This window comes from Strongyloides ratti (genome assembly GCF_001040885.1).
Source record: "Strongyloides ratti genome assembly S_ratti_ED321, chromosome : 1".
Classification (NCBI taxonomy): domain Eukaryota; kingdom Metazoa; phylum Nematoda; class Chromadorea; order Rhabditida; family Strongyloididae; genus Strongyloides; species Strongyloides ratti.
The window spans coordinates 34,918-51,677 of NC_037307.1; the positions used below are offsets into that span (position 1 = coordinate 34,918).

The window sequence follows — 16,760 nt, forward strand, 5'->3', positions numbered from 1 at the left end:
GTTTTACTTGTATATTTTACAAGTTAATATGATTTTTAAAAATAAAAACAAATGTTAATTTAAATTATACAAATTTTAAGTATTATATAATGTTTTTTTTTAAATTAAAATATTTAGATGTAAAAAAAAATATTTTATAATATTAGTAATATTCTTGAAATAAACATTCTATTTCTATACATTTTAACATATATAAAAATTTTTAAACAATGAAATCTTATTTATTTTATACATTGGCACACCCACTTATTATTCTTAATTTCTTTTATCAAATAAAAAAAAAATATAAACAAAAACGACCTTATATTTAAGAATTAAGTTGTATAAAATATAATTCTAGATAAAAAAGTTTAATTTTATATTTTAATCAAAAGGATAAATAAAAATACATATTATTATATAATTATAATATATTTTTATAAAAATTTTAACTTATTATATTTAAATATAAAATAAAATAAGTAATCTTAAAAATTATATATATTTTTTTTTAAAAATTATATCATGTAAAACCTTTATTTCACTAAAATATTCCCTTAGTAAAAATTAAAAGATTTTCTCTAGAGATTGAAAATATATATACTCATTAATCAAAACTTTTACATTCATATCATATATGATGACTCAAGATTAACTACATGATTCTTATAAAAAGTTATGTATATTTATGGATTTAATAAGAGATAAACTGATAAAGAATAAAATATATAAAGTCAAAACACACTATATATATATAATAATTTAAATATTTAAAAGTTTTGTTATAATTTATGTTATATAAGATCTAGACAAATGAAAATTATATATCTTCATATAATCCTACTTAAAATATTCACTATTTGTAGTTACAATTAAATACAATTTTCATATAAATGGGTATCTAGGGAATTTTTTATTTAAAGATTTTAAAATAAAATAAGAAAAAAAAAAGAAAAAATAATATACGTGGAGTAATTATATATATAAAAGAGGTATAAAAAAAATAATTTTCTCAAATACTTAACAATATTATATAACATTAAATGATATTTTTTCATCCATATAAAATATTCTTATATTATAGTATATAAATTTCATTAAAAATATATTAAAATATTATACATTATTTATATTTTATAATAAATTTTGATATTATATATATTTTGTAAAAAAAAATTTTTTTTTATAGGTATCAAAAATATTCTAACATAATATATTAATATACAAGAAATTATAAAGAAGTTAAATTTTGTAATATTAAAATATGTTTAATTTAAGCTAAACATTAAAAAAGAAGCACTTTTGGTAAATAATAAAAACTTTTATAGTGATTCATAAAATAATACATCAAAAATGATATAATCATATATATATATGCATTATAAAGAGAAATACATTTTAAAACACTTTTACTCTCAGAATATCCATTTTAATAGAAAAAAAAAATTTTTTTTTTTTAAATTATTAAAGTACTGAGTAAATAATGAATATTTATATAAAAAAAAATACTTTATGAATAAAAAAAATGTTTATCATTCTGTAGTACATTTTAATTTATAATGTGTGTGTTTTTTTTCAAGAAATATTTTATTTTTTAAAATATCATAATAAAATAATTTATAATTATTCTACATTATATATATATATATGAAGAAATACAAGACTAAAATATAGCTAAATTTTTAATTTTCCGGTATACTTAAATAATATTTTTTTCAAGTGAATTTCATTATTTGGTTATTTATGTTTAATAGACTCTTACTAATTTTTTTTTCCTCATTAAATTAAAAATTAAATTTTTTCTCATTAAACTTAAGCATATTTTAAATAGAAATTAAATTGAAATGTCTTATCACATTTTTCTGTAAAAATATTGAAACATTATTCCAAAATTATTTAAATTTTCATTTTCTTTATTCATTTAATAAAATTTTCTTTATATACAATGGAATCATTTTATCTTGCATGTGGAGAAATTCTCCAAAAAGTTCTTAATAAAGAACGTTCTTTACGTACATTAGTTTATTCACATAAATGTCAGGTAATATAATTAATAAAATACTTTTAAATTAAATACGACAAAATCTTTTTATAATATAATTAATTTTATAACGCGTTTTAATTTACTAATAATAAAAAGCGTGTAATAATAAAAATTTTAGAATGAATTTTAAAGAAAAATTAGAAGTAAATGATAATTCTTCTAAAAATAATGAATTAAAATTATTTGGAACACGATATTTAAATGATAATTTGGATGTATTTGAACATAATGCATGGGATAATGTAAAATGGGATGATGATCGTGAAAAAGAAGCATTAGAAATTATTAAAAAACAAAAAGAATATCAAGTTAATAAAGATATAGCTTCAGATTTAATTGAAAATCCATCAAAACAATGGGATAATTTTTATAAATGTCATGAAGATAAATTTTTTAAAGATCGAGCCTGGTTAACACATGAATTTCCAATGCTTTTAGAAGAAAATGATAATGTAAGTAAATTTTATTTAATAATATTTTATGATAAATATTTTTTTTTTTTTTAGAAAAATCAAAAAATTATTCTTGAAGTTGGTTGTGGTGTTGGAAATACAACATTACCATTATTAAAAAAAATTCCTTCATCTACTTTTATATATTGTTCAGATTTTTCAAAAGAAGCTATTGATAAATTAAAATTAAATGAGTTATATGATGAAGAAAAATGTTGTGGATTTGTTTGGGATATTACTAAAAATACAACTTTTATAGATAATGAATCTGTAGATATTATATTATGTATTTATGTTTTAAGTGCTTTAGAACCACAACAACAAATACTTGCTATTAAAAATTTAACATCAAAATTAAAACCTGGTGGTTTATTATTAGTTAAAGATTATGGTCGATATGATTTAACTCAACTTCGTTTTAAAAAAAATAGATTAATAAATGAAAACTTTTATTGTCGTGGAGATGGTACATTGGTATATTTTTTTACAACAGATGAATTAAATGATTTATTTGTAAAATTTTCATTAATTAAAATTCAAAATACAATTGACAGAAGATTAATTGTAAATAGAAAAAAAAAAGTTAAAATGTATAGATCATGGATTCAATGTATTTATAAAAAAGTCAATATTTAATGATTTTATTTATATAAATATTTATAAAAATTTAATTATATATATAAGAAAGATTTTGTCGTATATAATATATATTTTTAATTTAATTGTTAAAAGATAATAATAAATATTTTTAGGATAAAAAAAAATTATTGAAAATTTGTAGTGAAACATTAAAATTAAGAAAATTTTTTGAAGAATTATTAAAATTAGATTATGTCAATGCTGTTTTTAAAAAACCAGTTTTTAAAAAAAATAAGACATTATTTATGGTAATACTTTATGAATTATGTGAAGGAAAAGGATATAAAATGATTCCAAAAAAATATAAAGAAGAGATAAATTGCATTAAGACAGCTCTTATGATTTCAATAAAAGAAATGGATAATGAAGGAAGAGGATTAGGATATTGGAAAAAAAGTATGAATAATGAAGTACAACTACCTCGATATGTACGAATTAATACATTAAAAATAACTAAGGAAGATGTTATTGATATATTAAAAAATGATGGTTATAATATTATAAAATTAAAATCTTCTATTAATGATGATGAATATGATGAAATTATTTCTAAAATGAATGTAAAAGATATCTTTGAAGATAATCATATAACTAATTTATTAATATTTTCACCGAATGCAAAAATTTATAATGATAAATTAGTTAAATCAAAAAAATTAATACTTCAAGATAAAGCTTCATGTTTATCATCATTTTTGTTATCACCTTCAATAGGATCAAGTGTTATAGATACATGTGCTGCACCTGGAATGAAAACTTCACATTTATGTGCTATTATGAATAATAAAGGACACATATATGCATTTGATAGAGATAAGAAAAGATTTAATGATTTAAAAAATAATTTAAAAATCTCAGGAGGAGAATGTGTTGATATTTTTAATATTGATTTTCTTAAAGTTTCTATTGATAAGAAACCTTATAATGAAGTTGAGTATGCTTTAGTAGATCCACCATGTTCAGGAAGTGGAATGATAAAAAGAATGGATTCATTTATTGATAATGAAGAAATAGATACAAAAAGATTAGAAAGCTTAGGAAATTTACAAGCTATGATTTTAAAACATGCAATGAAATTACCTAAATTAAAAAGAATTGTATATTCTACATGTAGTATACATGAATTAGAAAATGAATGTGTTATTGAAGAAGTAATGAAAGATGAAAATATAAAGTCAAAATTTCAATTAATTAATATCCTTCCAGAATGGAAAAAAAGAGGTAATGATAAATATGAATTTGGTTTTAAATGTTTACGATGTGATTCACTAACTTCAAAAACTAATGGATTTTTTATAGCTGTTTTTGAAAGAATATAAAAAAAATTTTTTTTTTTTGTTGTTATAAATAAAAATAAAATTTAAATAAAAATATATATTTATAAAAGTATCTATCAATTATTTAAAAAAAAAAATTTATAAATTATATTTATTTTATTATATATGAGAAATAATTTTATTTTGTTATATAAATTTTTCTTTTTTTTAATTTATATTTACAGTTAAGAAATGTTTTAAGTTTGTTAAATTTGCTTAAGGTTATATGTAGAATATTAAAAATTTAAGAAAAACTTTTATATTAAATTAAATTATTTTTTAAATTAAATTTGTTAATGAATTTAATAAAATAAAATCTATCTAAAATGATAAATTTAATTATGATAATAAAAAAAATTTATTTATTTTTATTAGATATCATTACAGATAAATTTGATACAGAAAAATGATTTTAAATATAATTAAAAAAAAAACAATAAATATATGTTTCTTTTTTTTTAATAATGATATTTATTATAATATAAAGTTAATAAAATATTTTGTAAAATATTTATTTTTTTTTTACATTTTTGATCTTTTTCCATAGTGTATTTTTTTTTTCAACTAATAAGAATGACATAAATTATTATCACTAATTTTTAAAAGAAAAAAGAATGTTAAATTAAAGACTATTATTAGTAAGAATTATCATATGAACATAGAAAATAATACTACAATAAAAATATCTTTTTAACTGTCAATTTTTAGTCATATGATTATTAATCTTAAATAAATAAATTTATTCTTATACAAAATTATTTTTAAAAAAAAATTTTCTTAGCAAATTAAAATCAACTTCAAAAAGTTAAAATAAAAAAAAAATTATTGTTCAAAATTTTATTGAAATAAATACAATCTAACTAAATTCAGTGGGTAAAAAAAATTCTAACAAACTATCATCAGATTCTAATTGTGTTATCTGTTCAACTGAAACAAATGGCGCTCTTCCTTTTGGATCCCAATCACTTAATGTATTTGAAGCTGAATAATAAAAGACATCTTCATCATACTCCATATTTTGTTCTCTTTCATTTATCCTATCAATATTGGTAACGGGAGTAGTGGGAGTAGACACATTGGTGTACAAAGAGGTATTGTTGAAGATTCCAGTTGTTCCGGTGACATCATCGGACATGGTATCTTGATATTGTTCATAAAAATCGGATAAAAAGACGAAATTGTTACCTCTTGATGTTGTAAATGTTCTTGAATTAGTTGATTCTTGTTTAATTTGTTCATTTGAATCTCCTGAGAATCCTGAATCGACACTATCTGGGGAGGCTCCTTCGCATTTTTGAGAGGATAAACATGTGTTTGGTGAAGAAATTGAAGAGGTTGTAAAAAATGGTCTTCTGGTAGTGGTTCTAATGGAACTATCTTCATATTTGTTGGCTTCATCTTCATCATTGATGAGATAGGCGAGTAAGGCTTTATAACTTGATTTTCTTTTGATTGATGATTCTAAAAATATATTATTATTATTATTAAAATATATAATAAAATAAAAAAGGAAAAATATGCGTGGAATCTATATTATATGACATTAAGCAATAGAGAAAAAAAAAAGTATATTAAATATTACCAATAAATTATTAAATAAATCATGAAAATCATTAGGAATGGAATCTTCTTCAAGAAATAATGGTAGACATGGTGATTGTAATATAAAATCACTACACTCTACAAATTTTGGTGCTAACCCAATAAAATTCTCCTCATTAGCCTCTGTATTATGAGTATCATCATCATTATTACCATCATGAACATCATAAATAAGTTGGTTAGTTTTACTAGGAATGTTAGTTTTTTGGTGTGAGACTAAAGCGGGGAGGTATGTCAGATATTTTCCATTAAACTTACCTTCACTACTTCTTACAGCCATATAAGATTCATCTTCTTTTTGAGATCTAAAAAAAAAAGTTATATAATAAATTAATAATAAAATTTATTAAATAATATATATATTATATAGATAAATATAACTAACCCTAAATAATAATGCATACATATAACATATTGTCCTTTTTGCCCTTTAGAAGTATGTTTTACAGTATTACATATTGTTACCATCCAATATACAAGTGAATCTTCAGGTGCAATTAATCTATAATATATTGTTTGTACATGCCCTGTTTCAAATAAATTTTTTATAGATGTTCCAACTTCTAATACATCTGCTGGATGAATTAAATCATAAAATGATGTTCCAACCATACTTCTACTATCTTTTTTTAATAATGAATTAAAATTTTCTCCTACAAAACTAAATCTCATATCACATGTATGTCTTGTAACAAAAGTTCCATTGCCTTCATCATGTGTTATTTTAGCTAAAACAGTAACATTTTGTGTAATACTACCATTTCCAACTGGTTCTGTTGATATATACAATAATGATAACCATCCTGATGATAAACGTAAACATTTTATTGTACATTGTGTTGATTTCATAATTGCTGATTTTAAATTTAAATTTCTTCCTCTTGGAGAGACAACTGTTTTCATTCTAAGACATACTGATGTTTTACATGTTCCATCATAACGTAATGATTGTATATTATTAACTAATCTTGAATGATCAACACTATGACAATATTCTTTTAATGTATGCCCCACAACATCAGTTTGTGTTAATCCAAGATACATTGAAATTGATTCTGTTGAATATAAAATTGTATCATCACTATCAATTACAAGAATAAAACCATCTAATATTTCATAAAGTGATGTTTCGTTATACAAACTACTATCATATTTATTTTTACAAACATTTTTATTATCTGATGTTAAAAAAAGACTTGATCCATTTTTTCTTAAACGACATAATGTTGCTGCAACACGTAATAATGCAATTCTATCAACATGTGTTACTGTTGCTTCATTAACTACTGGAACTTCATATTTTAACTCATCAAAGATACATGTTTCCTTCCCACGCCTCTCTCTAGCAGCACATTTAGAAGATTCTCTCCTTTTTTCAATTGTATTTTTGATAACTTTTCCATTTTCTTTTTCTAGTAAATTAAATATAGATGTTTGATTAGGGATGAGAGACATAGAGATTATAGGAAGAAATACAAGTAACGATCTTTTCTCTAAAAAGTGCTATAAATTGTTATCATTTATAGATATCAACATAGGCTATTGATTTAACGAAAAAAAAAAACAGGTTATTAAGGTTCTTATCACTAATTATTATATAAAAAAATCAATAATATTATTACTTTGTTAAAAGTATTTTAATAATATATATATACATCTAGGAACTTGTAGTTTAATATCTCTGCATTATATATATATATATATTTATATATATATGTATATATTTATATATTTATATATAATTTATCAACACATACACAATGTCCTAGGTCACTTAAACTTACTATGTGTATTTGCGGCGTGGAGATGTCGCAAACACAAGAAGAAGAAAATATACAATGCAGACAACATTTTCATACAAAATATATAATTTAATACATTCTAATCAATTTAAAATATAATTGGAGTAAAATTCTTAAAGATTTGAGGTAAAAACCAAAGATTATAACAATAAAAAAAAAATTTTTTTTTTTTTTAAAATAATAAAAAAGAAGTAAATTATTTATTTGATATATAGTAATAACGTTCAGAAGAGTATAAAGAACAAATAGAGTACATTTTTTATCTAAGAAAAATTTGTTAAAATTTATGAACATCAAAGACCATATATCGATATATATATATATAAATTATATAATATAAATACAAAAATTTCTAAAAAAAAAAAAAAATTATAAATAAAAAAAATATATATATATATATATATTAAATACATTAAAATTTGTCAAGTTTTTATAAATGCTCACCTGCTTAATATTTAAACGTGTATTTGAACATATTAAACATTACCTAACAAGAAAATATTATATTGGTCTATCCCATACTAAAATATTTCCTTCTTGACATGCTGTTATCATACACCCTTTTCTAAATATTAATGATGTAAGACGATCTTGTGAAATTTTTTTTAATATCATTGGTTCCATTACTGGTACCTGATCCATCTTTGGACAAAAAACTGTACCAAATAAATTCATTCCACTTTCATCAATATAATCATCATTATTATTATATACAATATTTGTTAATTCTTTACCACTTTTTATTCCAAAACTAAATACTTTTCTATGATGCTTTGGTTGTTTCTTTTTTGATGATCCTCCATCTTCTGATAAAATAGTTGATTGTTGATGAGGTATATAATGCATAGATTGTATATTTTTTTTAAATGGTGTTGTTAATATTTCTTCCGTTACCTCCCATAATGCTATCTCTGCATCAAAACCAACACTACCAACTCGATATACTATCTCATCATCATTAACAGCCGTTGTTCTACAAAACTTGTTTCCTCTTCTTCTTTTTACTTCCTCTTCCGTCACTGTCATGTAAGGATCAAATTTAACTTGGCTTATCCAAGATTTATGTCCCTGCCCTCTAGCTATTACTTTTTCTTCATTAACATTAAAAACAGTTATCATATCATCTTCTCCACCAGTAACAATATATTTATTATCAGGAGACCAATCAAGACATAATAAACCACCAAAATATGATTTCATTTGTATTATTAATTCCATATTAGTATAATTAAATATTCTTAAAAAACCATCATGACTTACTGTACCAAGAAGAAGATTTTCATTATTATTATTATTTTTTGAAAATTCAAATTGATGTAATGAACCTTTACCTATTTTCCATCTTGTAAGTGGATTTATTGGTAAACGATTTTCTTTACTTTTATTACTATAAATTGTATAACCATTACCTCCTTTAATAACATGATATATAGGAGGTGTCAAAGAACATGTTATCTCTGTATCATATAAATATAAATTACCAGATGAATGTGAAACAACAAAAAGTGATTGTTCAAATGGAATCCAATTTATACAAGTTACTGGTGTTCGATCAATTAAACGATCTTCATTAAATAATCTTGATGTTTGAATATCTTTTTGAAGTGGATCTAATTGTTGAATCTGTCCAGCTGAAAATCCAATAATTATTGTACAATTTTCTTCGTTATCTATATATTTATTAAATGAATGAGCTGTTGGATATGTTCCTTTATAAATTCTTTTATCTAATGGCTTTGAAGGATCTATTGATTGATTTTTTTCATTATATTCATATATAAATAATTCTCTTCCAATATTAAATGCAATACGACAATCATTTCCTCCATCTATAGAGGACATTGACACACGTACAGGTACATTTAATGTTGATAAAGTTGTTGAAGTTTGTCCTGGTGATGTTGGTAGACGTGTTGCAATTTTAATATACTCTGCCATACATTGACTTTTATAAATTCCCTCACGTGTTATGAATTGTGTTTTTATTCCTTCATCTCTTAAACCATCTTTTCCTTCTTCTCTTTCATCATCTCTTCTTTCATCAGTTCCTTCTTTTGGAGAAGGTGAATATGATGATGATGGCATTGTTGTATTAGTAGTATAATATCCATGATAATTAGAAATCATTTTAAAAATTTTTTTTTATATTTATAAAAAATGTTTTGAGAAGATAAAGCAAATAATTTTTGGAAATATATGTCTTAAATTAGTATATAAAAGTAATAAATAAAAACACACAAAAAAAAACGCTCATTTTTGATCATCTTAGATCATTCTAGTACATGCAAAATGAGATCGAAAAAATTTTTCAAATTTTTTACTAATTAACAAAATGTACAACAATAAATTTTGCAAAGCGATGAAGAAAATTGTACACTTTATTTTCTTTGAAATATATAATACTTTCTTTGAGTAATATTTTTTTTTATTAGCATATGGTAAAAAAAAATATTTTATATATTAAAATTTTTATTAAAACAAATTTGTACAACTTTTATAATTAGACAATTAAATATATAAAATATAGTATTACTTAAAGTTAAGAAGATATAATTAAAATACATAAAATAATATTTATTTGGTTTCATAAACTTTTATATACGTTAAATAATCATTTGAAGTATGATTTCTAATCTTACTCCCAGTAAAACATTTTTTTAAGTGAGGTTAATTTATAGTATATTTATTTTTAAAGAATAAGAGAAACAAAAAGTTTTGATTTAGTGTAATTAATTAAATAGTTAATTATAATAATTTTAGAAAAACTTAAATAGAATTATTTAACTATTTTATTAAAATTGCTAAAAAATAATAAAAACCTTTATTTAATACTTGAAAAATATAACACCCTTTTTTATATTTGCATATAGAAAAGCTTCGCATCGTTTAACGCAAAAGACACATTTTAACAGACGAATATTTGAATTCCAAATTTGAATATTCATAAAATAACGAGGACTGACAATGATTTTTTGCATGTACTAGATTGATCTAAAAAGATAAAAATGAGCGTTTTTTTTTGTGTGTAATATACTAATATTTTAATAAACATAAAATCATCTTTTTTATTAATTAAATATATTAATAAAAAAAATTAATTAGTTTAAGAAAAATAAAAAAAATTTTTATAAAATCAAGTTATTAATAAGTAGATTTTCTTGTAAGATAAGAAATACTCTATCAGACATTGTACTTAAAATTATATAATTTATTTTAACTTATTAAATTGTATATAAATATTTAAAAAAAATTATTTTAAAAAAAATTTAAAATTTAAAATATTTTATCAAATAATATAACATATAAAGAGATACATTTTGACTACAAATATTGATAAATATGAGAAAAAGTGTTAATTATCTTTTTAAAAAAATTATATATAAATTTTTATTTAAAATTTAAATATACATTTTTATTTTAATTCATATTTAAAAAAATAATTACTTTAATGTTTTTAAGTTTAAAAATAATTAACTAATTTAAAAAGCATTATCAATTTTATCATAAATTATGATATTTTTTCCAAGAAAGAGGATATGTATATAAGAATATTAAGTTGGAAATTATCTATTGCAAACAAGATAATAAAATTAAAAACAATATTTTTATGAAAAAAATTTTTTTTAAAAAGTAAATAGAAACAAAAATGTAATTACTACTTTATTTTATAATTTTAAAATGTATTTAATAGTATAATAAAATATATAAAATTATTAATCATTGATCATTAAATTTTAAATTTTAAATTGATAAAATATTTTATAATAAATATTTTTTTAAAATAATGTTTAAATATCAATAATTTTAAAATATATAAAAATTCAATTACTTTATTTTTTTAAAATATTTTTATATATATATGAAAAAATTTTTTATCATGTTTTTTTTTTAAAAATTTAAGTGAAAAATTTATGCTCCAACTGGTCCATCATTATTTCCATAACCTTCCATTACAGGTATTTCATCATCACCAAATAATTGTGAACGTAATGGAGTAAATCCATGTTTTGTATTTTCTTCATTTTTCTTAATTATATCTATATTTGAAAATTGTTGTTGTGTATTGTTATATTGTGGAATATTATATTGTTGTTGAATATACTGTTGAGGAGGATATTGTTGTGAAATATTATATTGTTGAGGAATATATTGTTCTGAAGAATATTGTTGTGAAACATTATATTGTTGTGGTAAATGTTGTTGATTTTGAAATATTGGTTGTTCTTGAATTATTACTGAATCTTCTTTGTTTTTATTTATTTTTTCTTCGTTTATTGATTCTTTAGTTGTTACATATCCATTAGTTGTTGATTGTCCATCTAAAAAGCCTTTCATATTTATATGAATCATTGGTACATTTCTTTTTTTCTCATCTTCACTATCACTAGATGAATCATCATCTTTTTTAATATCATTTTCAATTTTAATTTCTTCAATTTTATCAAATTTAATTTTATCTTCATTAGCTTCATTAGATGTTCCTGTAAACATTGTTTGATGTTCATCAGTTTTTATTATATTTGTTTCATATGTTCTTTCACATTCTAATGAATCACAATGAAAATAATCAATTTCAAATTTATAATTATATTTTGATACATATCTTACAAATTTTTCAACTCTATCACTATCTTCATGACCTTCAATACCAATACTTCTTACTACTGTACTTGATACAGTTGATAATGGCATTGTAAATTCAACATCTACTGATGGCATAAATGCTTCAGGCATTAAATCAAAACTACTTAACTCAAAACGACATGTTAAAAGATGATTTTTATATGCTTCATGATGTTTTTCTGGTAATCTTGGAATTCTCCAAACAAGAGATCTATATAAATGTTCATATTTAGCTTCTCCAATAGCTACTTCAATCATAGATGATGAAGTTTGTGTTACTGCTCCAATAATCTTATCTTTTAAATTTTTAACTTTACCTGGTCTTCTTGTTTTTGAATGAATTGATCCAACACCCCATGTTCTTTCTTCTCTAAATAAATATATCCATGCTTCAGGAATTGGAAATCTTATTTGTATATCTTCACATGGTATTATTCTTGTCTCTTCATCACGATTTTTATGTTTATGTGTACTTGCAGAAACCATAACTTCAATTCGTATTTCAATTGCTGAACCAGCAATTTTCATTAAACTTTTAATTATTATTGGTCTTTCTTTATTTTTAGGTGGTCTAATTCTAAATCTCATAATTTCAAAAAATACACCATCTGGTGGAGATAATTTTAAATAATGTTCATCAACAAATACTTCTTGATCAATTGATGAATGAAATTCAATATTTTCAAATTTAATCCATCTTTCTGTATACATTGGTAATATATCTTTTCTTCTAACAATTTCTTTTCCTTGTCTTCTTTTATCATTTAAACCAATTTCAAGATAAGGAGAACTGCCAGTTAAAAAAGCAAGACAAAACATTCTAACTCGAGCTTTTTGAGATTTTAAACAACCATTTACATCTACAGAACCAATATATTCATCATAACAATGAATTTGTACTTCATCTTGTTTATGTATTGGTTTTGTACTACGTTTACATTCACATTTAAATAATATATCTTCTATTTTATTAACAAAATCATCTAATATATCATGATCTAATGATCCAAATTTAGCTAAAACATTTACTGAAGCACTATGTTCTATTGGCATACCAAATTTTGTTAAATGTCCCTCAACAAGACGTGAAATTTGTCCTTGTCTAATACCAACTTTTTCTTTATATGTTATTTGTTGAAGTTTAACTGTATGTATTTTACCATAAGCATCATATGGTTGAACATTACTATCTGATAATGAATATGTTGGTTGAAGAAGAATTTCAAGAATAGGTGTTGAATCTCCTTTTGTTTGATATATTTTTAACATCATATGTTCATTACTATTATTACTACTTATACTTAATGATTCACGTTCTAATTTAACATAACATGTCTTCCAAACACGATCAGCCATTAATTTTTTTTTTAATGGATGTCTTATCATTAAATTCCATGAATCATTATTATCTTTCTTAAATGGTGATAATGGTTCTTTATCATCGTCATCAAATAATGGTGTTGGTGTATGTGAATAATATACATCACCTGCATTAAATTCATCCTCAAAACCTATTGGACGTGATACAGGAGAACCACCTTCTTGAGTTGGTGTACTTACATTACTTTTTCTTTCTTTATCAAAATCATCTAAATAATCTAATTCTCCAGTATGTCCAATCATTTTTTCTTCAACTTTATTTTCTAAATCTTGAATTACTTTATCAGCATCAGGAACATCAAATAAATCTTTAGTTTCTTCTTTAATTGATGTTGAAACAGCAAAAGGATCTTCAATTTCTTTAATAACACTTTCTGCTGTTTTTGGAATATTATTAAAAAAATCTGAATTTGATAATGAAAGTGTTGAAAATTTATCTTCTCCTTCTTCAAATCCTGTCCAATTATTAATAACTTTAAAATCTATATTTGTATTTTCAATTTCTTTTTTTTCAAGAATTTCAGGTTTTTTCCATTCTCCAACATCTTGTCTCATTGCTCCAAGTTTATCAGCTAATTCTGCTGCTTTTCTATCCATTTCATCTTCCTCTTCAACATCATATTCATACTCAAATAAATCAGAACCTTTCTTTTTCTTTTTCTTTTTATCATCTTTAATTCCAAGATGAGATTTTAATTTTTTATCAGCTTTATCTTTAGTTTCTTTTTCTTTTTGTTCTAAAATTTTTTTATGAATAGTTAAATTTATATTTCCTCCTGGTTGTGAACCACCAACAGAAGCTAAATATGATTCATCTTTTATATCATTTATAGCACTTTTATTTGATAAATCTTTTAATTTTTCTTCTGTATTTTTAACAATTGAAGTTATTTGTGATGACATAGCATTAAATTTTGTCCAAGCATCTTCTTCTACTTCTGGTTCTTGAATTACTTTTTTTTCTGGTGTTTTATTAGGTGGAGGGGGACGTATTGGTGTTGGTCCAGTTGTTGGTCTTGGTGGTGGAGCTTTAGTAGAAATTTCAACAACTTTCTTTTCTTCTTCTTCCCATCCATAAGGATCTTTTTCTTTATCTCCAATTTCTTTATCTGTAAATAATGATTTTGTAACAATACTTGTTGATACATTTTCTTCTTCTTCTTTTTTTGGTATGGAACCATATTGTTCATATGTAAAATCATTTTTATAATCATTTGAATATTCTTTTTCTGTATAATTTAATTTACCATATTGATCATAAGAATAATTATCATATTCATTATTATAAGAATGTTCTTCTTGTTGAGAATATACTTCTTGATTTAATATTTTATTCTCAGAATATGATTCATGAGAATAATTTTCATGAATATATGATTCTTGAGGAAAAGAATCTTGTGGATACATTTCATTTGATAATGGTTGTTCATTTGAATATGAAGAATATATATTTGGATCTTCATAATTTACACAATTTGTTGTTTCATCATAATTGTAATCTTGTTGATAATCTTCTAATGCTGATACAGGATACCATTGTCCATCATCAGCTAAATAATATTGACCATCTTCAGAATATGTTATTTCTCCAGAATAATATTGATCTTCATATGTAATTTGTTCATTTGGTACAGTTAATGCTGAAATTGGATACCATTCACCATCATCAGCTAAATAATATTGTTTATCTTCTGAATAAGTAATATAATCATCATAAGAAGTATCTGTTATATTATTACTTTCTACATTTTCCGTAATTATTTCTTCATTTTTATTTATTTCATTATTATCTACCTTTATATCTTTATTTAAATTTTCTAATTCTTCTTTTTTTTCAACAAAATTTTCCCATTCTATACTTGCTCTTCTATGAACAACTGGATGTGCTGGAGCTTTTGATTTAAATTCTTCATTATCACTTAATATATCACCTTCATTATTTTTGTTAATTGAAATTCTACGAGATTTTTTTGTAGTAGTTGTTGTTGTTGAAGAAACAAATGGATCATCTTCATTTTTTATTTTTGGTAATTTAACAGTTATTTTTTCAGTTACATTATCATTATTATTACTATTAATATTATTAATAGTTGAATTTGCAATAAAAGATTCAAGAACAGATGTTTGTATTGGAGTTGTTGGTCTTGGACGTGCTTTAACACTATATTCTCTTCTTATTTCTTTACTAATTGAATCATCTCGTAATGTTGATGGTCTAAATGGTTGACTTTCAATATTTTTTTCTTCCTCTAAACTTCCACCATCATCATCTTCTTCTTTTAATAAACTTGTATGCTGTTCTTGTTCCTGATCTGTATGACCTGGTCCAGGTACAGTCATAGCATATTTTTGTGTTTCTCCCATTCCAGAATTTTTATTAGTACATTCAATAATAGTATCTTGTGTACTACTTAATGACATTCCAAAACCTTCAAATTTATCAATATCCAAATTAGGTGGTAATTCAGGCATAGGTGGAAGATCCATATCAATAGATTGAGTAAAACTTTTCATTGCATGAATTTTTTTTTCTTCATCCATCTCAATAATTTGTCCTAAAATATAGATAAAATATGATAAAAGTTTACTACTTTAAAAGAAAGAAATAAAATGTATGCTTCTCTTTATAAAAATAATACAAAGGCATATACATTTATTTACCAATTTTACATATACTTTTACACAAATATATATATATATATATATATATATATATATATAATCGATGGCAAAGAATTTATTAAAGCCATATATATACTATTATATAAAATAAAATAAAAAAAAATATATATAGAAAAACTTTTTTTTTTACAATATATAATTTTTTTTTTAATTTACCTTTATTAATATTAGATGAACGAAAAGCATCTCTTCCTCCAGTAACATTAAATTCTTCTTTATTTTTAAACATTTTAATTTTCTG

At 21.9% G+C, this 16,760-nt stretch overlaps 4 protein-coding genes across 4 annotated transcripts; 1 reads left to right on the forward strand and 3 right to left on the reverse strand.

Moving 5' to 3' along the window:
• Positions 1-2,142: 2,142 nt before the first annotated feature.
• On the forward strand, positions 2,143-4,433 carry SRAE_1000001500 (Putative methyltransferase NSUN5; the record flags this gene model as incomplete). The annotated part of the gene is made up of 3 exons (XM_024646798.1): positions 2,143-2,475; positions 2,530-3,039; positions 3,228-4,433. 3 exons carry the CDS (start codon positions 2,143-2,145, stop codon positions 4,431-4,433), a joined length of 2,049 nt encoding a protein of 682 aa, XP_024500940.1.
• Positions 4,434-5,286: 853 nt separating this feature from the next.
• Positions 5,287-7,487, reverse strand: SRAE_1000001600 (PAS domain-containing protein; the record flags this gene model as incomplete). The annotated part of the gene is made up of 4 exons (XM_024646799.1): positions 5,287-5,958; positions 6,013-6,248; positions 6,291-6,337; positions 6,418-7,487. 4 exons carry the CDS (start codon positions 7,485-7,487, stop codon positions 5,287-5,289), a joined length of 2,025 nt encoding a protein of 674 aa, XP_024500941.1.
• An 848-nt stretch (positions 7,488-8,335) lies between these two features.
• On the reverse strand, positions 8,336-9,961 carry SRAE_1000001700 (AT02583p; the record flags this gene model as incomplete). The annotated part of the gene is made up of 1 exon (XM_024646800.1): positions 8,336-9,961. One exon carries the CDS (start codon positions 9,959-9,961, stop codon positions 8,336-8,338), a length of 1,626 nt encoding a protein of 541 aa, XP_024500942.1.
• A 1,782-nt stretch (positions 9,962-11,743) lies between these two features.
• Positions 11,744-16,748, reverse strand: SRAE_1000001800 (Protein stoned-B; the record flags this gene model as incomplete). Its single annotated transcript, XM_024646801.1, has 2 exons — positions 11,744-16,392; positions 16,676-16,748. The coding sequence occupies 2 exons, from the start codon at positions 16,746-16,748 to the stop codon at positions 11,744-11,746; spliced, it is 4,722 nt and encodes a 1,573-aa protein (XP_024500943.1).
• Positions 16,749-16,760: the final 12 nt, after the last annotated feature.